This window comes from Lampetra fluviatilis, chromosome 15, assembly GCF_964198595.1.
Source record: "Lampetra fluviatilis chromosome 15, kcLamFluv1.1, whole genome shotgun sequence".
NCBI lineage: Eukaryota > Metazoa > Chordata > Hyperoartia > Petromyzontiformes > Petromyzontidae > Lampetra > Lampetra fluviatilis.
Genome location: NC_136289.1, coordinates 7,662,772 through 7,682,128, shown reverse-complemented (window position 1 = coordinate 7,682,128; position 19,357 = coordinate 7,662,772). Strand labels below are relative to the sequence as shown.

The 19,357-nt window shown below is 45.4% G+C and overlaps 1 protein-coding gene across 4 annotated transcripts in view; it reads left to right on the top strand.

Annotated features, from left to right (window-relative positions):
* Window positions 1-19,357, top strand: part of LOC144936152 (rho GTPase-activating protein 7-like) — a 152,389-nt gene that overhangs the window by 113,435 nt on the left and 19,597 nt on the right. For all 4 annotated transcript variants that reach the window (XM_078863058.1, XM_078863056.1, XM_078863057.1 and 1 more), the window contains 3 exons: window positions 16,638-16,709; window positions 17,382-17,463; window positions 19,109-19,172. In XM_078863058.1, the coding sequence (XP_078719184.1) occupies window positions 16,638-16,709; window positions 17,382-17,463; window positions 19,109-19,172 (218 nt within the window). The remainder of the gene's footprint in view (window positions 1-16,637; window positions 16,710-17,381; window positions 17,464-19,108; window positions 19,173-19,357) is intronic.

Genomic DNA, 19,357 nt, shown 5'->3' with positions numbered 1-19,357 from the left:
TAAAAGTTAAGAAATAGCGCGATACCGTTCACTTTAATCGCGTTAAAGGATAAAAGAGGGGGGCGGTGGGTTTAGTCTTGCAAGGCTTGCCAGCAATGTTCTGTGCAAGAATTCATGTGTGAAGTTCAATACTCGTTATTTTAAGGTCTAATGAGACTTTTAAAATTAACGGGTAAGAAATGGCCCTTTGCGAATAATGTAAGGGGCTTGTAACGTTAATAGAATCGACTTTCTGTCCCTTGTAAGTACTTTTAACACTTTAAATGTTGACGTTTAAACATCTGTTGTGTTCTCACTATTCAGCAGTTTGCCTCACAAAGCGTGTAGTACAGTCATTGATATTCAACAGATTTGAATTAAGTGACTTTGAAAAAAAACTTGACTTGTTGGGAAAGCGTCCAAAAAATGCGATGGGAAAAAAAATATATTTAATTTGTGAGCGCTTTAATTGCGCAGATACTTGACTGTAATTTTCGAAAAAAAAAAAATTCTTCCTCTGAGAAAATTGCTCGATGCGATCGGTATCGCGTGGGACGTGCCCCTGTGTGTGGTGGCTGGAGGGTGGGTGTGGGACGTGAGCTCTGGGATTTGACCGTGCGTGGCCACACGGCCGCTGTCTTCGGGCAAGCACACGGAGCGCAGAAGTGGCACGTCGGGAATTGACTTTGGGTCAAGAGTCCCTTTTGTTATTTACGCCAAACAAACCCTTTAGGTTTGCTCGGCGAATTTCACGCAAAATGCGTCGTTCAAAAGCGGGCAAGAAAGCAAATAAGTAGCAATTCAACAACTCTGCAAAGAAGCGTGGAGAGATGCGTGCTTGGAGTTAAAACTGAGTGACAGAAAGAGAAACATGCGGATTAGAAAACTTGTGCAGGATAGAGACAACGTTCAAACTGTACAGAAAAGTAAGTCGTAGGCTTGGGCAGGACTCATCGCTCGAAGTGTCAATGGCTGATGGTCAGGAATATTTATGGAGTAACAGCCAAGGAATGGAACGCGTCCCAAAAGTTCATCAATTGAGCAATGCATTCAGCTTGTGTATGGGTACTGGATTAATTGTTAGATCGCTAATCTACAAGTGATCGTGATGAATTTGGAAGGCCTTTATCCAGCAGTAAGGTTGATCATAGCTGCCGATGTTGATAATGATGCGTTCAGTTGAACACAATGTGTGTTTTTATACCACCAGAGCATTTGCAGCCACATCCGTTTCACTCGCAAGTCACATCTTGGTAGCTTTTATTTTGTTGCTGCTACAATTGTGGGCGCAGTCCCGTTGGTACAGCTGCGATTGTCATGCTGGAGAGTCTCGAGCCATGAGGAGGAGGTGGGATAAACCGAGCCCAGTGTAACCGAACCCCGGTGCAGTGGGAGTTGACATCCTAATGGTCCCTTGAACACCGTTTCATCACTTATTCACCCTTGTTAGATCCTCAATCCCTCCCCGTCTCTTCAGTTGCTGCTCCTTATTTTCTGTGAGAACCTTCTGTGGTGAATCAACCGAGCAGTGAAGAAAGTGGAGAAGTGCGAATTTAGCGATAAAAGGAACAATAAATAAACGTCGCTCAGAAGGTGCACGAGAAGGAGAAACAAAGACGTCAACCCTGTTATTAGGTCGTGATGGTGCAGCGCATCTAATGATGGTTATTTTCGCTGTGCTCCTCGGTGTTTTAAGGGGAGGGCTGCTGCAAGTCCTGTTGATTTCGTAATGCGTTGTCGTGTAGGTGTCAATATATGGGTTATATACTCACGATCTAAATCATCAGCTTGGATATATCCACTGCTGGATACAGGCCTCTCCCCCCCCAAGTTGTAGCCATCTCTCATCGTCTCGCGATGCAACGATTTGTCTCGCTCCTGCACACGAGCTGATGTCACGGCTCCATCTCTGCAGTGGTCGACCCCTTGGGTGTATTCCCTCCTGCGTGTGTCGCGGCTAGCGCGCTGCGCTACGAACCTGGCGATCCGAGCTCGAGTCCCGCTCACTGCCAACATCGGTGACGAATATCTGAACCAATCCTGGGACAAAGGCGGCCGGGCGTGGTGCTAGCCACCCCCCATCCCCCCGTGTGCCGTGTCGGTCTTCATAGGTGCTCACTAACAGCACTTGCCCCATGAGTGGGTTACGGCTACTGTGTGTGCAGTGGGAACATTTCTTAAAACATTGTACTGTTTAAATCAGATACAGTAATGAGCGTGTAAATGAGTCGAAATGAAAATGTTTTAACTTCAGGATATTCGAATTTCCACATTTTGGTATAATGTGTAAACCTATTAACCTGTCTGGATTGCATCATCATCATCAATGCACTCATTCTATTATACGAATGCTTGGTTAATAAGAGGCCTTTGAACAAAGCTTAACTTTAAGCATTCTGTAAAATTTAGTATCTCTCAATGTGTTCCAGCATCCATTGTGTGTATGAAATATCTGTACACATATAGGACACATCACCTGTGCGTGTATATGGGATATATGTACACACGTATATTATGTAATATCCTGTGTGTGTGCAGTATATTACATTTATGAACTACAGTCCTATATAGTGTAAATATATATACGCGCAGGGCATTCCAGTATGTGACTAATTTGTGTATATATACTGTACACTAGTGAATGAGCTTAATTACACTTGGTCTTTGAAGGCAAAAACCACTATCAAGCATCAGGCTGAGGAGCAGGGAGGAATTTCCTCATGGGCTCTGGAATGTGACTCGGTGATGTGGGCTGGATCTGCTCTGTGGAAAAGCGGAGGGGTAGGGTTAGCATAGCTTGCAGTGTCTTGTGCAGGAGATTTGTGTGTGTGTATATGTTTGTGTATGTTTGGGCTGGTGTGCATTGGTTATCAGGAGGATCCTGGGTTCGAATGCCACCAATGGTTTACATCCACGGCTAGAGATAGATGAACCGGTCCTGGGCATCTCCTAAGTTAACTTAACCTTCACGAGTACCTAATTACTTTGTGTGTGTGAACATCAGCATTGGGGAGACAAAGGTGGGCGTGGGTGGTGCTGCTACTCCTCCCCCCCCATGGGTGCCAGCCTTAATAGGTGCTCGCTAACAGCATTTCTCCCAACAGTTGCTAAACGGTACACGGGGTATCTTTGTCAGGCAATGCACTGCGGGTCGGTGGTGAGCGCTGCGGGTGGGTGGTGAGTTGTGCGGGTGGTGAGTGGTGCGGGTGGTGTGCGGGTGGTGTGCGGTTCAAGTGGGTTGAGTGCCGAGCGGTGCGAATGAGTGGTGAGCGGTGAGGGTGGGTGGTGTGCGGTCCGAGGTTCCGCTGCTGGGCTAGAGGGGTGGGGTGGTAGGAGAAGGGGCGGTGATGAGATGTTGCACGCCACGGATCGGAAGCCGCGCCGAAAGCCGCTGCCATCATGAAATCGTGGGAGGAAGACGGGCCGGATTCCAGATGTTCGCGATAAGCGGCGCGCTTGCGTCAGGGTAGCCAACGCCACCACTGCTGATATCCGGGCCAGCGCACCGCGGCCAGCGGGACCCCGTGCCGGCAACCCCTGTATGTTTGCACGAGTGTGGAGCTGCCATGCTTTGCTTAGCCAGGGACACTTGATGGAGGGCCATTGATCTGTGGAGCGTGCATTCCTGTAAGCCCAAAAGTAAATAAATCAATTCATTATCAGTCAACACCATTGAGGGCATCAGAGCACTCGCAGTACTAGCACATATCTGACCTGGGCTGGTGGGCAGAGAATGTATAAAAAGTGGCTTGGCTGAGACTGTAATTATTGCAGTAATTGCCTCGTCTGCTTTGGGGACTTTTGCTTGTGACCCCTATGATAACGGTTTAAATGCATTCCAGTGTCTGGCACAAAATGAGTGTGCGATGGTGCCTGCGAGTGTGGGGAAGGCAATAAAGACGGCTGGGCGTGGTACTCACTACCGAGCCCCCCCCTGTGTGCGCTGGCCTGGGAAACAAGTGGCCTCTTCGAAGCACTTTCTCTCATTGTCCAGGAGAACTGCTCTTGGGGGGGGGGGGGGGGCATTTATTTATCTACCGCACCCGTATTTATTTTTAAACTGCGCCAATTTGTATTAAGTTATACTTCAACTTTGCTTGGTGTTAACATATTTCATGAGCGTAGTCTGATGTGTGTGACATGTGTACATGTCCGTAGGCAGTTTGTTTTAAGAGACTTAGAATTACAGTTCATATACTCAAGGATCACATTATTGTGCTTGCAATGCATAGAGGTCATTCAAATTTGCTAAAAGCATCCATCCCATCTATTTCTCCAACCTCGCCTGCCTCAGGCAGATGTGAGCATACAGAACATGCACTAACGCCAAAAAAATACTGCACTTGTAAAGGTTGCATACTTATTTCGATTTTTTTTTATAATCGTCAGTAGTCTGCATTGGAACTTAAAAGAGTGTTCATACATTAATAAGTGCAGGAGTTCAAAACAAATGATGCCTGTTTTGGTTGCATGAGTTCTTTGTCTCCAGAGTCTCAATCTCCCCACTGTGTTACGTTAGCGTGCCTTCGTCTGGCCCTATGAGCCTCGGGCATTTTTTTCTAAATACTAATAATCCTGAGACAGATGCATTTATTGATTGAAACATGTGGTTACTCCCCTCCGTGGCATTGCCAGTGCTTATTTTCTTTCCTTTTTTCTCTCGTCTTATTTTTGTGTTTATATTGCAAACGGTTTTCTGATTGATATCTGGGTGCTGGAATGCAGCCACATCTAGGCAGAACATGTAACTCTCACAATCCCTTTGTCTTTCCCTGTGTGGTGCCTTATCTCTGTAGAGTTTAACATTCGAAATGTTTTCAGTCTTATTTGGGCAGCTTCATCCATAAATAAATATAAGGCGATCATTTTGACCGTGACACATTTTGACCCCGAGCAAAACACCACATTTTCTGACGTTTGGCCAAACACAAAATGTCTGCAACAGAATCCCAAACAAAACAACAACTCCGCACACTGCACAGAATATCTCGTTTGTTTTATTCTGGGCTGCAAAACAAATCAAGTTCCCGCAGGGCTCTTGTGTTGGCAGTGTCCAAGGCGGTGCGAATGATAGGACTTTAGGGAGACGGGACGGGTGGAACAGGGAAATAAATTGGGTACAAATTAAATATCAATCACTCGGTTGTAGGGGAAAATATACAGCAGGTAAATTAAAGGGGACAACTGAAGAGAGGACAAGACGGTCTGTGAATTGAGCACACAGGGAGGAGGTGACAGGAGGGTTGGTTGGCTGGCAGGTGGGAAGGCCGGCTTGGGTGGCAGGTGAAGATGGCGAGATAAGATTGGCAGCAGCGTTTGGTGTTTTGGGTGCAGAAAGAGTGGATGTGGGTGAAGGGGGGTGCAGTGGTAATTATCGGAAATTAATCCTGTAAGTGAGCTGCAAGCAACAAAGCACGCTCAAGTTACGCAAACCCGTAATTTAGCAGAGTGCTTGTTTTTTTAGCGCAAGACAAGCCTTTGTGCTACCCCATCAAAATAATATCTGTTTTTCACTGACATGACATTGAAAACGGGCTCTGGCTGTGCATGAATATTGTGAATTAGTTTACCGATACAAAAAGTAACATTTGAGTAGCTGCCTTCATAGTCTATCCTCGCAGCCTTTTAAAGTCAAAGCAAATAATAATTATTGTCGTTTTTCCAAAAAAAAAAACGACCAAGCCACCAAATTACAGCGTGAACCATAACGGTGAGAGCGAGTCAACACAATGTACCCTCCTCCACGATGGATAGGGTCAGGTTATCTCAGGGAGGGCTAAGGAGTTATCTCAGAATTGCCCAGCACAGCCACATTCTGGTGTGTCTCTCAATGAGCAAGCGGGAGGGTGGCTTTTGTGGGCTTGCGCAGCAGCACGGCTGGACATTGGCTGGACGCCGAGACTTCACGCGCCACCTGCGCAAAGACTCGCCGCTGCACGCCCCATCACGAGCCGCGGAATGTTTGCTCTCCGGGCCCCACAATTGTTGGGCTGATCCTTTCCGCTTTTATCTGTTTGGTTTGCAATGGCAGGGGGACTTGAGGGCACAGCGGTCCACGGGCCTTGCTGCTGCGGTATTTGTGAGTGTATCTGTATTAACAAAAAAAGCATGGGGTTTAGGATGGGCCTACCCTTGCCTGTCTCTTCCCTCCCACCCTACATCCCCTCTCCCCTCCTGTGTGGAGAAGGGACAAATCCTTCGGCTTTGTCGGGAGCTCAGCAAGAAAGCTTGTTTATTTGGACAGCCAAGCTCCAGGGCGAGCTGCTCATTGTGCCCTGCGTTGTCCTGCCGTGGCTCTGGCCGTTTAGCAGTCCATTCAATTATTCAGTCATTCGTTCTGTCATTCATTCTTTCACTCCAAATCAGCCATTCATTCTTGCATTTGTTAATTTAGACATTGTGCTCCCAGCACGTGCCCAGGAAGGAGAGGAAGAGAAAAAATATGAGGCCACGGAATAGTAACTAAGCAGGCGGCACTTTCTGTGTGGAATGTTTCAAATCGTATTAGCGCATTCCTGCCTCTGTGAACGAATGTACTTTTACTTTCATTGCACTATTGTATAGACAAGTTATTAAACTGCGCATTGAGCTGTCACCAGGGAGAGGATTACATTTAAGTAGTGTCTGCTCTTACATAACACTCTCTTATATGGGTTCATCCATACTCTGTTATATTTCCTACATTTTTTTATTTTCAGGAATTTTAAATAGCGTTGGTTGTCTTTGCCATCTGGAATCTCTCTACTGCACTTTCAAGGGGATTTTCTTTTAATCCACAGCATGTAATGATTTATTGGTGACCTCTGTAGTTCACCTGATCTCCCCAGCATTCTTTTGTGAATCTTTAATTTCCTCTGCTTGCCTCTCTGCTCTTTGAGCTGCTTTGTCCCGAGTCATAGTGCGTGTGTGCTCCTGTGCACGTTTATGTAATTGTTGCGTGTGTACATAATAATACATTTACATTCATGTGTAAATACATAATATTCTGTATCTGTTCTGGTTTAATGCATGTTTGTTCAGTGTATGTAAATTAATATGAGGGAATGTGGAAACGCATGCATGTGTGCGTGCGAACATATGTGTGTATGTATGGAAAGGTGGCTCAGTAATTCAGAAATTCAGACACTGCACTACGAACCCAGGTAATCTGGTTTCAATTTCCTGTCATGGCTAGACTTTCCCAAGGTCAACTCCACCTTAAATGAGTACCTGATACCAATGTGTGAACATCGGCACTAGAGAGACAAAGGGTGGCCTGTTGTGATACTGGTCACACCACATCCTCATATGCTGTTCTAACCTTTAATAGGTGCTCCCTAACCTCACTTGTCCAAACAGTGTATGAGGCTGAACGAGGGATCTATGTATAAGCATGTCTGTGTGCGAGTATGTGGTGAGCACATGCAGTGATGAATGCTTTTCTCGGATGGGCCGGCTAGGGGATGCCAGTGTGTGTGAAGGGAGTCACCAGATGGTGCGGCAGTGAAGTCACGATGTCCAATTGAAAACATCCAGGCCGAGGCTTGGTGGATGTAAAGCTTCAACAAAAAAACACACTCTTCCCATTGTATACAGCTGAACAAATAATCACCAAAAACAGTATTCCCCAAAACCCAATTAGTCACTGCAGGTGGTCTCGTTCTCTGTAGCATAAACTGTACATGCCTGAAAAAATATATTTCAGTTCAATAATATCGTGTATTGATAAAAAAAAATATAACAATTGCAAAGGAACATTTCAATTGTGACGTGAGAGGTTCCTTGGATTCTTCTAAGCTTTCGTGGCTTGTAGCCGGGACTAAGGGGGCACATCCACGTAGCATGAGACATGCAGGGATAGGTGCGCAGAGCGCCTGGAAGTGGTGACATCGCCCCATATGCTGTCCCGTGGCCCCTTGCAGTGACACAGATGGTTTTGTTCCCCTTTGTCTTTCATTTGGATTGGTGGCGTGTCCTTCGCCCTGCATTCAGCAGAGCACTTGCATATTTTGTGTGCGTTCTTCTGACTCGTGCATGCGCTGACATTTAGTTGTCAAACAACGATCATTGCAGAGCAGTACAAACACTGTGCTGCATTTGTGAAGTTGCCACCGGTTTAGCGAATGTGGTGATGTGGTGGCACAAGTGGTTAGCGCACTATGCTATAAACCCAGCCACGGTGAATATCATTGGTGAGTGATGTTTGAACCGGTCCTAGGCCTGCCTTTCAACAACCCGCACTAATCGGTGCGGTGAAGTATGGTTAAACAACCTCTGTGACTGACACGGTGTGAGAAGGCCTTTATCCAGCAGTTGATTGTCACATTTCCTGCACATGAAAACTAAATAAAATTACCCATGTTTCTATGCGTACCAATGAAGAAAATATTGCAGTTTTTCACTGCCAACTTTATATTTCGGTGCAGAATACTGGTGAACAAGAAGGGACAGGTAGTGTGGGAAGGTGCGGGGAGTTGGATCATAACTCTTGATGCGCCTGCCTTGCTGTCATGTGCTGAGTGAATTATGGGTCTGTCTATTAGGTAGACATGTTTGTTTAATTTTATGGCTTTTTGGACGTGGATGGATTAGGCTGCACACAGTTGCTTCACACGCAGACCATATTTTTCATGTTTCAGGAAGTACAAGTCATTTTCTGGGGGTGGATTTTGACTGCATTCAGCACATAGCGTTCTACCTGCAGGAAAGCTGTGAAAGCAATAACGTCCATTGGCAGTTGGTAAATGAAGGCCCTGCCTCCTTCTTGGAGAGACGGCACAGTCTCAGCCGAGTTTGGCCGCAAACCACCAAGGTAGAGTCTCGGAGCACGGGACTCGCACCAGCGAAACCTTGGACCTCGGCAAACACCACTGATCCTGAAATTTATCAGCTGCACCAGTGCATAAATAAAAGTGCTCATTACGGGCAGCTGTTGACATCCCAAGCTGTGTTGACAGGCTTTGGTTAGCGTATTTTTAATTGGCTGTAACGCCTGTACAATGGAATGTCAGCCAACTCTTTTTCATGCCTTTTACCATCCCTGTTTCAAACTCCCCCCCCATCTCCAACTTTCATGTCTCCCTTTGTCTTCCAATTGCTTTTCAACTGGCGGCGAGCACTGTGCGGTGCCACAAAGCGGCACTCTGCCGTGTCACTGCGGCATGGCACCAAGTCGTCTCTGCTGCGTACCGCTGGCAACTGACCTCCGCTTCTGTGCCAGCGCCATACCCACTCCGGACAGTGGCTGGAGATAAGCATTGTGGAGCGTACTTATGAGAGAGCCAATCAAAATGCCACACGCTTCACCACACCCCAATTATCTTAGCCGATTCCCCTACAACGCCACACGCCAACCTCAACATCATTATCCCATAACGGGCTTTCTGCCCCAATTTTTTGGGGAATTTTTTTTTATTTTGTAAGGTTGATCCCTCTTTTTTTGGCGTCTGCCCTGTCTCGCTCCCTGTGGCTCCCCCCCTGCCCCTCCCTCCCAGTGGGGTCAGCTGAACTAATTGACCCCCCTCCTGTGCTGGGCGCCCAGGTTTGGCAGTCAGCTGTGCTGAGGAAGGGAGGTTGCAGGGAGGGCGGTGGGCTGGGCTGAGTTGTTGGTTGTTGCCTGAGGGTTTATCGACAGAAACCGCCTGCAGACATCTGTTCACCATTTGCCCAAATGCTTCATGTCTTGTTTTCCATTTTGTTTGTGCTGTTTATTTATCTTTTTGGACAGACCTGTTTGTGGCTGCAACTGTTTGGTGATGTCATCCCTTTTTGTTGGTGGGAGGTATGCAAAACAGAACAATTCGTGTTTTTTTTGTTTGTCTCAGAAAAAATATTGCCAGAGCTGCCATATTTTTGGGGCTTTTGTATAAGCAACGATTGAGCTGCACTGCTTGAGAAAAGAGAAAATGCTCTGCCTGGGTTTGTGCTTACTGCTATGATATACAAAAACATATTCGTACCACATGTTTGGAAAAAAAACTGAAATCCACATTGCTGAGACAGACTCAGAGTTTGACTTATTTCAGCTGGTAAGGGGGGGGGACCCTTTGAGCTTAGCAGCTCTTTCACAAGGACGACCTTGTGCTGTACCTGTCGCGGTGGCGACAGGTACAGCACATTGCAAGGGGAAAATGTGCAAACTAACATGAGTGAAAACAACAATTATTTACACAAAACCCACGGCAGAACTTACTGAAAATGAGATCAACAATAACTTGTTCTTAAATACAAATAAAAAACAGTGTAAAAATCTTGAGACCCGTGTAATGTAATTCCTGAGTGACTGCAATTTGCACCTCCAAGTCTGTTTTTTGTAGCCACAATAACACATCTAAAATGTGCAATGATCGGTCAAGGAAATACATTTACATGGTTTCCAGAATGTCCAATTATCTAATTGGCCACCAATTGTGATGATCACTGCTCAGCTTGTGCCAAGGCCTCTGCACTAGAAACATAGCAAAGGGTTTGTTTTGGGTTTTTTCTGTGTTAATGTGTTACACGTATTTGCCCTGCTTCACCACCGGTGATGAGTAGTCGGGCAGAGAGGAGGATTCAGGGATTGGTGTGTCACGACAGCAGGAGTAGGTCGTAGGGGCCTCACTACAAATTTAGTGCGCAACACACATCACACGCTTTCTGCGTACGGCGGTTCGCTTTCTATGATCGTGCTCGTCTCATGTGTAGAACGCATTTGTTTTAAATAATATAAAGAATAACTGGGTAAGCGAATGGAACCTATGAATGTTTCAGAACTCATTTCATCCCTGACCGTCCAGTTTGACCACCATCATATTTGACCACTACAGGGAAGCTAAGATAAGAGTTTTAAAAATGAAAGAAGTTATCGAATAAAACCAAAGATGCGGTTTTAAGTGCCACAATGTTGGGCCTTCTTGCCATTGTGTTGCATTTTTGCTCTCGTGTGAAAAAACAGAGATCTGTCTTTGGGAGGCTTCTCAGCTGCTTCTTGCTGACCCATCTGCTTTTCAAATCTAACAAATAATTCACAATTCTGTGTGCAAGAATGTTCTGTAGGTGACAATAATATTGCCTAAAAGTGAATCCATATATTTGAAACAATTTAAGGGGTGTTTATATATTTCTTCACAAATTGACACTATGTACCATAGTGACTGCATAATAGAGTACTTTCCAAAATATTTTATGCTTGTCGACTAGCTAAAATTGGGACTCATTTCTACATGCATATTTTAGGTTGCCATAACTGGCACCATTCAAGCATTTTTATATTGGAGAACACATACACGTTGCCTGGCTTCCCAGGCAACATATCTGTTGACATAAAAATGCCTGTGGCTCGCTGGCATGTGTCATTACAGCTTTGTAAAATTCAAACATTTTGTTCTGCGGTTGGAATATCAGAGCTGAAGCCCAAGATTCTTAATTTACAGTTTGATTGCAGAAAACTATATTTATTAATTTTCCTACACATCTCACATTTCTTTCCCTCCCTGCTGCCTTTTAATTAGGGGTGTTTTGATTCAGCCCCATGACAGTATAATTGCACCAATAAAGTATGAAGAATGGAACACCGTGTACTTTGACAGAGGGCTCGGACGTTTCCTAAGATTCGGATGGGCGGCACACTGTCGGTCAGGTTTATTGCCGTTTCTCTTCTGGTTTGTTTGTTTGGGGCTGAGCCAGATCTGAGGTAGAATATGGGAAAGTGAGTGGTCAAAGGGAGTGAGCAGGTGGGTGGATGGCGAACTGGAGGACATGTGGCATCATTGGGTTGCTATCGTGCCATTGTTTTGTATGTGGTGGTGGGATCTCTTAGCGACTGGCGCGGAGGCACACGAGGACAGACGTAAGATCGTTTTGTATATTGACATCTGCTTTGGCGTTTTATAAATGAGCAACGAAAAAGCCAAGGTGAATGGTATTAAATAGGATCTGTAAAAAATGTGTATAATGCACTTGTGCAGTCTCTCATGTGCTGTCTCATAAAATCCTTAAAAATAGGATTGATGTATTATATTTTGCAGAATGTTTCTACTCATAGTATATAGAAAATAGTGGCTTCTGTTGATGATTTTGTATATTTTAGAATTAGGTTGATGATGATGTTAAAGTTATACAAGTTATGACAATTTTAATGGTGAATTGAGATTGAAAGCTTTGTAAATAATAAATGTGCGATTGATAAAGGCAATGTGATCATTGTCTTTTTCAATGTTGTCCCATGGAGCATAATCACCTTATGTCACACACATGAAATTCTGGGTGATTTAGCGTTTAAGTAAAATATATTGGCTTCTGAGCCGTCTTGTAACCATGTGCTTTGCAGTGTTTAGGTTTGAGTTTGGTAACGTCTGGAATTCTTTTCCATGTGCCAAACAGGTGTTTCATCCCCCTTAAGCCACCAACCCCCATCAGTCATTGACCGCTAGATTTTAAGCATCTCTTGTTAATGCCATTGGCCTGCATATAATCAAAACGATGTGTGTGCTGGCTGATGATGTACAGTACTTCTGGCATTGCATCCAAGTTCGGGTAATGCATAACTTCTACGTACCATTTCGTTCATTCTTCATAGTCTAAATACCATATTGTGTGTACGTTTTAAAAGTTGGTCTCCATTTAAGAGAGTACAACGACCAAGCCTTTGGAACAGCTCTGTACATTTTCCAAAAAGCAACGCACGATCGTAACGCAGCATTTGTATGTCTGAACATACATTCCTACAGCCATACGTGCGCAAGCACTACACGCGCACTCGCATAATTGTGCGTGTTCGCGGGCGTGCAAGCACTCGCACGTTGGTACGCCCGTGTGCTTGTGTTCTTGTGAGTGTGCATTAGTACTCTTGTGTACACATGGGCGCTGTAAGCTGTGCGTGGCAGGCATTTAAAATATGTAATGCCCCGTCCGGAGCCTCTCCTCTGGCTGAGTACTCCTTTTTGTTCCACCTCGCTGTTTACATTGCAAAGAGCATTTTTTTTCACCAACTCACGCCAATGGACATGTGCTTCTAATGCCACCACCCTTCCGTGAGTCTTTAAGCTTACTACTTGCCCTCAGTGCATGCCTGAATGGGTTTTCTCTGGAAACCCCCTCCCCCCCCCAAAAAAAATATCCAAGAAAAAATAAGAATTTTGGGAATTTCAGGTCAAACTGGCCATAAGAAAGCGGATGCCATGGAGCTTCTTTGAAACGCATGATAAATGAGCTGTGTAGGTAGGAGAGGAAGCACGATAATGACACATGCAGCCAGGCCAAACTCACACTGAAATATTTCACTGAAACTCAACGTCATTTCAGTCAACGTGTTTTTGCGTTAAAACTTTCCACCGCGTGCTGCCGAACCCATAAATGCAGTTTTAATTTGACGTCTTAAATTGTTTTTTTCAATTCTTAACTTCAACTGTGTAGGCACATTCCAGTTTCTTTTTAATGAAGCTGTGGACATTTTTATGGCAATTTTTTTTTTTACCGGGCCTCGTTGCTCACTTGACTTTAACGGCAGTCCTTCACCAGCTCGCACGCAAGTGGTTTTCATTTTCGAAGGGGAAAAGTGGGTTTTCATTGAAGTGTGCACCTTTCAAAGTCAGACAGACTGAGACGTATATTAGTGTCTCTTTGTCCAGAGCACGGAATGCATTCTCTTTCCACACTATCTGTCCATGCCACGAGCCAGCAGTCCCTTTCCTTTTTTTACTTTAATCCTATGAAATTCTCCCTTGAACTGTGAGCTTCCATTCCATGAATCTCGGTTCGATTGCAGCCTTCGGGGGGCCCTGCTTTCCAGTAGTGTCACTTGACATCTGCACCTGTCAGGGCCCTCCCGCAGCGCAGGGTGACGCTGTTTGAAATGAGCAACCACTGGGGCCCTTTCCCCATTGCTTATCCGATCTATTTATTTGACTTCAATATATATTTATTGGCCTGATAACAATGATGACATACCAACAATCCATATTCATTTACAAGGCAAAATCCGCTCTTTTAAACAGTCCAGATTTGGTTGTTTTGCACGGATAATTTGTTTTTTCTGGCAGCTTAAAAAAAAAGTATTGTTATCACTTTTAAATTATTTTGTCTGTGCCAGTTTATGTAATATAAGACGCATGAAACCTGCCACCAGCATCGCATTAATGTTGAATATATTTTATGAAATGAATGCCAATGTTTCACATCGTTGCCCTTCTTCACGGACGAACTCTGAAGTTCAGCCTTCTCGATTGCAAGTAGTTTAAAAACAAACTGTTCATTTTTACTCATTGGCAGTTGAATATGGGAAACAATACGTGTGTGCTTTGGCAGTCGCACACTTGCTAATACTTGGCCTGCTCTACTTACAAGGCCGAGTTTTAAATCGTCTTGTTATTCTCTTACTCTTTTTCCCTATTTAAATTTCTTTCCTGCTCTCCATTAATTATTTAATTCGGTTATGTCTTATTATGATGGAATTCTTTGCCCGTGGTCGACCTTCCTGCCCTGGATGTGATTTATGTGCGGTTCCTGCTGCCCCCCCCCCCGTACACACCCTGTGCCCTGGCTCGTGGTGGAGCTGGGCCGGGTTGAACTGCCGCCTCTCTCCGGGCAGCTCTCCGTGAACTCTCTCATCTTCCCAAGCTCCTCCTTCTCCTCTTTAAGTAAAACTCCTGCGAGACATTCCAGAGCGCCAGCCGGATGGTAGAAAATAACAGCATTTGAACAATAGCAGGCGGGAAAAAATATACATTCGGTCTGAACGCTTTACTACGGAGGTCCTGGCCACAAGTAGAGCCGGCGAGACAAAGGCATGTTTCACGTTTATATTTTTAACTGGTATTGTTTTAGATTTCCTTTTATTTCTTTTCTTTCTCTGCCCATCTCGCCATCTCTGTTTGTTTTAATGGGCGCATTAGTAAGCATTTTTGAATAGATTTTCAATGGTGGCAAAATCGAGAGAAATTTGTATGAATATATGCACTCATGCATTTACTTTGTGTAACCAACATGCAAAGTTCATGCATGCGTACGTACAGTACAGTAAGTATGTTATCGTGGTGTAATGTTTAACACTGCATTTGCAATCCAGAGGTTGCCGGTTTGAACAGTTTGAGCCCTCAGCAGTCAACAATGGGGCAAGTTTCTTTAATCCCGACACCTCCGTCCGCTCGGCTTTAGAAATGGGGTACACCACAGTAAAGTGTGGGTACTGCCACTTCTTCCAAGACGTTTGGTCAGCATGGAGTAGACAAACACCCTCCAGAGGGGGTTTTATAGACCTCCCTCTGGTGGAGGCTCTTTTCCACGAGTGAGTTGAGCGAGATTTTGCAGGACTGCACCTTTACCTTTCAAATGCACAGTGTATATTATGCAATAAGTCACATGTGGGTCACTTCAGCTGTTGACACGACCTCGTTATTGAGGAGGTGTGAGCTGCATTGGCATCGACGTTAAGTGCTCTGCTTGCCACTTTGAAAGCGACGCTTTGTTTCAATTAAATGGCTCCAGGGTCACAACGCAATCGGACACGACGTAGTGAATTCCACTAAACGCAGAGGCTCGCGTGAAAGCCATTCATGTACCGGCTCCTGTTTTTATTGCATCCATTACTAACCAAATACATGGGCCTGAATGACACGGCTGTTTTGAAAATTCAGAAGCTCATGGGTCACCGTGGCTCGGGTTTGTCTGCGAGTTGCCCTCGAGCTGTGCGCTGTGTGGGCTTCGATACGGGAGCGCAGTAAAGTGAAGCATGACCGTCAACCCCAACCCATCGGCACGGCAGTGTCAACGCTGTGATCTTCAAACTCGCACTCTGACATTGCCGGCAGGGCCAGGATAAAAGAGAACGGGGACGCGGTGGGGGGGGGGTGCAACCTCTGCAGGGAGGGGACATGGGGGGGGTGACCATGGACCAGTATTTGTGCGGTTGGCTGCTACAGCGCAATTCCTTCTACAAAAAAATTGGAAAAAATAAACTTTTAGATTAAAAAAAATATCCCCTGTACTGTTTGGCTTAGCATTGCAGCCTTTGTTTATTAGGAAGTGCATAATGGATTTATAGATTGCAATCTGCCCTGCTTAAAAGTAGGGATGCTGGCTATGAGGATCACGCCCGCACTGCCCCTCTCTTCTATGCCCATGTAAAGGCTTTTGCATTGTGTGTAAACATTGCCGTCACCTTGGAATAATGCCGCTCCTCGCCTGGCACTTGGCAATTGTGTAAATAAGTCGGCGCATGAGAATATATTCCATGTGCCACCCATGCATCTCAAGTGTGCTGGGTCCTGTACCCAGGGAAAAAAAAATGAATGTTGCAAGGGAGCTAACAAGCTGGCTAAAAATGTCCCATTTCATTTCAAAGAGTTACATTTTCTCGTGGGTCGTCTGCTGGGTTAATACTGGGACATTATTTTGTACACAGAGGTTTGTGCACCAATTAATGCTGCCTGGGAATATTTTCTCTTACCACCTTGTGAAGGGACCATGACATTTCAAACTGGGGGACCTCTTCTCTACCCACGTGAGACTTGAAATTAGTGTTTTGTGCAGTTTGATCGACATTAGAATGGGATGTGCAAATGTGGCTAGGAGTACATAGTGCTGGCCTTACATCCCTCATATGCCACGCAGCCCTTAATATAAGTGCTCTTTTAAACCATCTCCTGTGATAGCATAATGGCTAAACGGGGGATCTTTGTCTTGTCTCTTTGTGCCTACAGAGCTGGAGGCCAAGGAGGCGTGCGATTGGCTGAGAGCAGCTGGGTTTCCCCAGTATGCACAGCTGTATGAGGGTAAGATGCGCACACAAACAAAAGCATGCTCGTGTAATGCATGTGCAGGTGTGGACGCGGCAACGCACGTGGTAACGCGCGGCAACGCACACGGTAACACACTCGGGGCGACACAAGCATGACAGCTCGCGGTGATTGACTGAGCAATGATGACCCAGAAAAACAAAGCTTTCAGCACTGGAGCTGCGATGTGTTTATTCGGGGATTCACATGCTCAATACAACTAAAAACAAAGGAATGTATCATTATGTAATTGTCTTTTAGATTAAGTTTATAGTATTTGAGCTATAGCCCATATCAACAGGAATGCGCTGGATCTCGTCAGATGTCAGGATTTAGACAGGCTTGAGCCTGGATAGCGCTTGGATGGGCGAACATCATCCGTAACAGGTGTTGTACGCTTTGTGAGCTATGTTGTGGATAGCAGAGGGCAGTGCAGAAAATACATTCTTATAGCGCACGCATCTATGCTCTCTTCGTTTACCAAGCCGCACTGAGCAGCGTGGTGAAGTATGGTCAAGTAACCTCCATGACCCGCACAGCATGGAGAGAGGCCCTTCTGCAGCAGCGTAAAAGTGGCTGTACATATACAAATAGTGTTGTCTTTCTGTCCACATCACAACGTTCATATCTAACGAGTTGTTGTCGTGTTTGTGGCTATTCTGTCTACAGACTCACAGTTCCCCATCAGCATAAGGTCCGTGGTGAAGGACCACGACTTTCTGGACAGCGACTCCATCGAGGCCCTCTGCAGGTGCGCACGTCAAATGCAGAGCTCTCGCTGAAATATTTATACCCACGGAGAAAGTCGGCATACATTAAGCAGGCAAACACAGCTGCGAATGGAAACCCCTTTTTTTTTTACTTCGATCTCAACTTTGGCTGGCTAGCCCAACCTGCCTTGGGACTTATGAATTGGAATTGAATTAAAGACAAAGACATCCGTAAAGAGTAAAAATAACAAGCAAAATTTAACCGCAGAGAGTAATGAAATTATCTGAGATTTCTGAGTCGGCACATTTGTTTATGGTAAGTGGGAAAAACTAGAGATTGGTTTAAAATTACTGCCGTGTCCTGGACCCAGTGGAAAGTCATTTGACAGCAGTAACATAGGTTGCCTAGAGGAATTTCAATTGTGAATCTTAATAGCCTGCCCACAGGTAAAAGCACATTTTGTTTGAGTACAGGTGGTACAACTTTCTGCCTAATAAAATCTGCGGAGGATTTTTCTTCAAGTATTGCAGGAGCCTTTTGTAAGCCACGTTAATGGTAACTGCATTTATTCGCCTTTTGTTTACAGCATAAATATTCAAATGTGCCGCACTGGTTTACTCTGGGCACAAGGGGCCAGAGGTGGAGGCATAAAGATTCTTCGCATAGCTAACAGGAAAGACTTATCATCTCCCCCATCTCTAGCACCATTGCTTAACTATACAGCTGTCATACACCGTGGTGTAAGTTATATATTGTGTCAGGTTTTATTGCGTTAGTTTATTATATTTTATTGTTTCTATGTCCACATTTTGCTTGGGTGAAATAAAGGCCACTGCTGCCTTGGAATTTCGAAATGCACGCCGTGTTTGCTTTAGGCTTGGATTCTCGTTCGTTGGGGCTGTTGCCTGGAGGAGCTTGGAAACTAAAAGAAAAGGGGAATGCGTGTGGACGTGCCGTTGACACCGTGGAGAGAGAGGGGCCTCTAAACCCACTGGAGGCCTTTCTCTCTCGTCAGGGCCATATTTACATTCCTTGCACGCTCCGAGCGCTCCATTTTCCGAGCCGAAGGCTGCAGCGTGATTGGTGTGTGTTTCGGCGCGGTGGGAGAGACACCTCGCTTGGCGGCCCGGGCTCCGAGCGTGGCTCATTAGCGCGAAGCGTGCCCTTTACAGCGTCCCAAAATTCCGTCGGGAAAAGCAATACACGTCCACGGGCGTGTGTTTGGAACACGCCTTGTTCGTGGCGCTAGGGATGAGTGACGTCCTTCGTCTTGAAATAGAGGCTCCGTTCACGTGTGATCGTTTTTTTTGCAGTCGCGTATGTATTTTTTTGTTAAATAATGTGGTTTTCGCGGCTTCACGGGTGTGTGGATGGTGTTTACAGAAGTGATGTGAGCTGATGCCAGCACCATGTGCGGGCAGCTGTTGGTGCGAATGCCCGTTTGTGCAGCGATGCGACTTTAGTCGGGGTTTTATTACAGTGTCGGGCTGATCTCTCCCACGACCGCAGCACCACACGTCACAGCGTTTTGATTCGCCTAACAAAAGCAACCTGCAGAGGCCGTCGATGCATCGACTGGTGTGATGAGTTTAACCTGCGAGTCTCACCTGTGATTGCATGGAACAGTCCGTAAGAAGTTACTTCACTCTCTCCCGAGACTCATCATGCATCTCCTTCTCTTGCAGGAGGTTGAATACCCTCAACAACTGTGCATCCATGAAGCTAGACCGAGGCTCGCCAAGAAAACGGGTGAATACCGAGTGCTTAACTTGAGCACGCATTACCTCCTTACACGTGTGCTTCCAATCCGGCCAAATAAAATCGGAGCTTGTTCAGGCTCGGTCTCTACGGAGATACATTGCAAAGTTCATTTGCAAATTCTAGATTTGAATATTTGCAAATGTTATGATTTTGTAATTAAAAAAATGTATCTA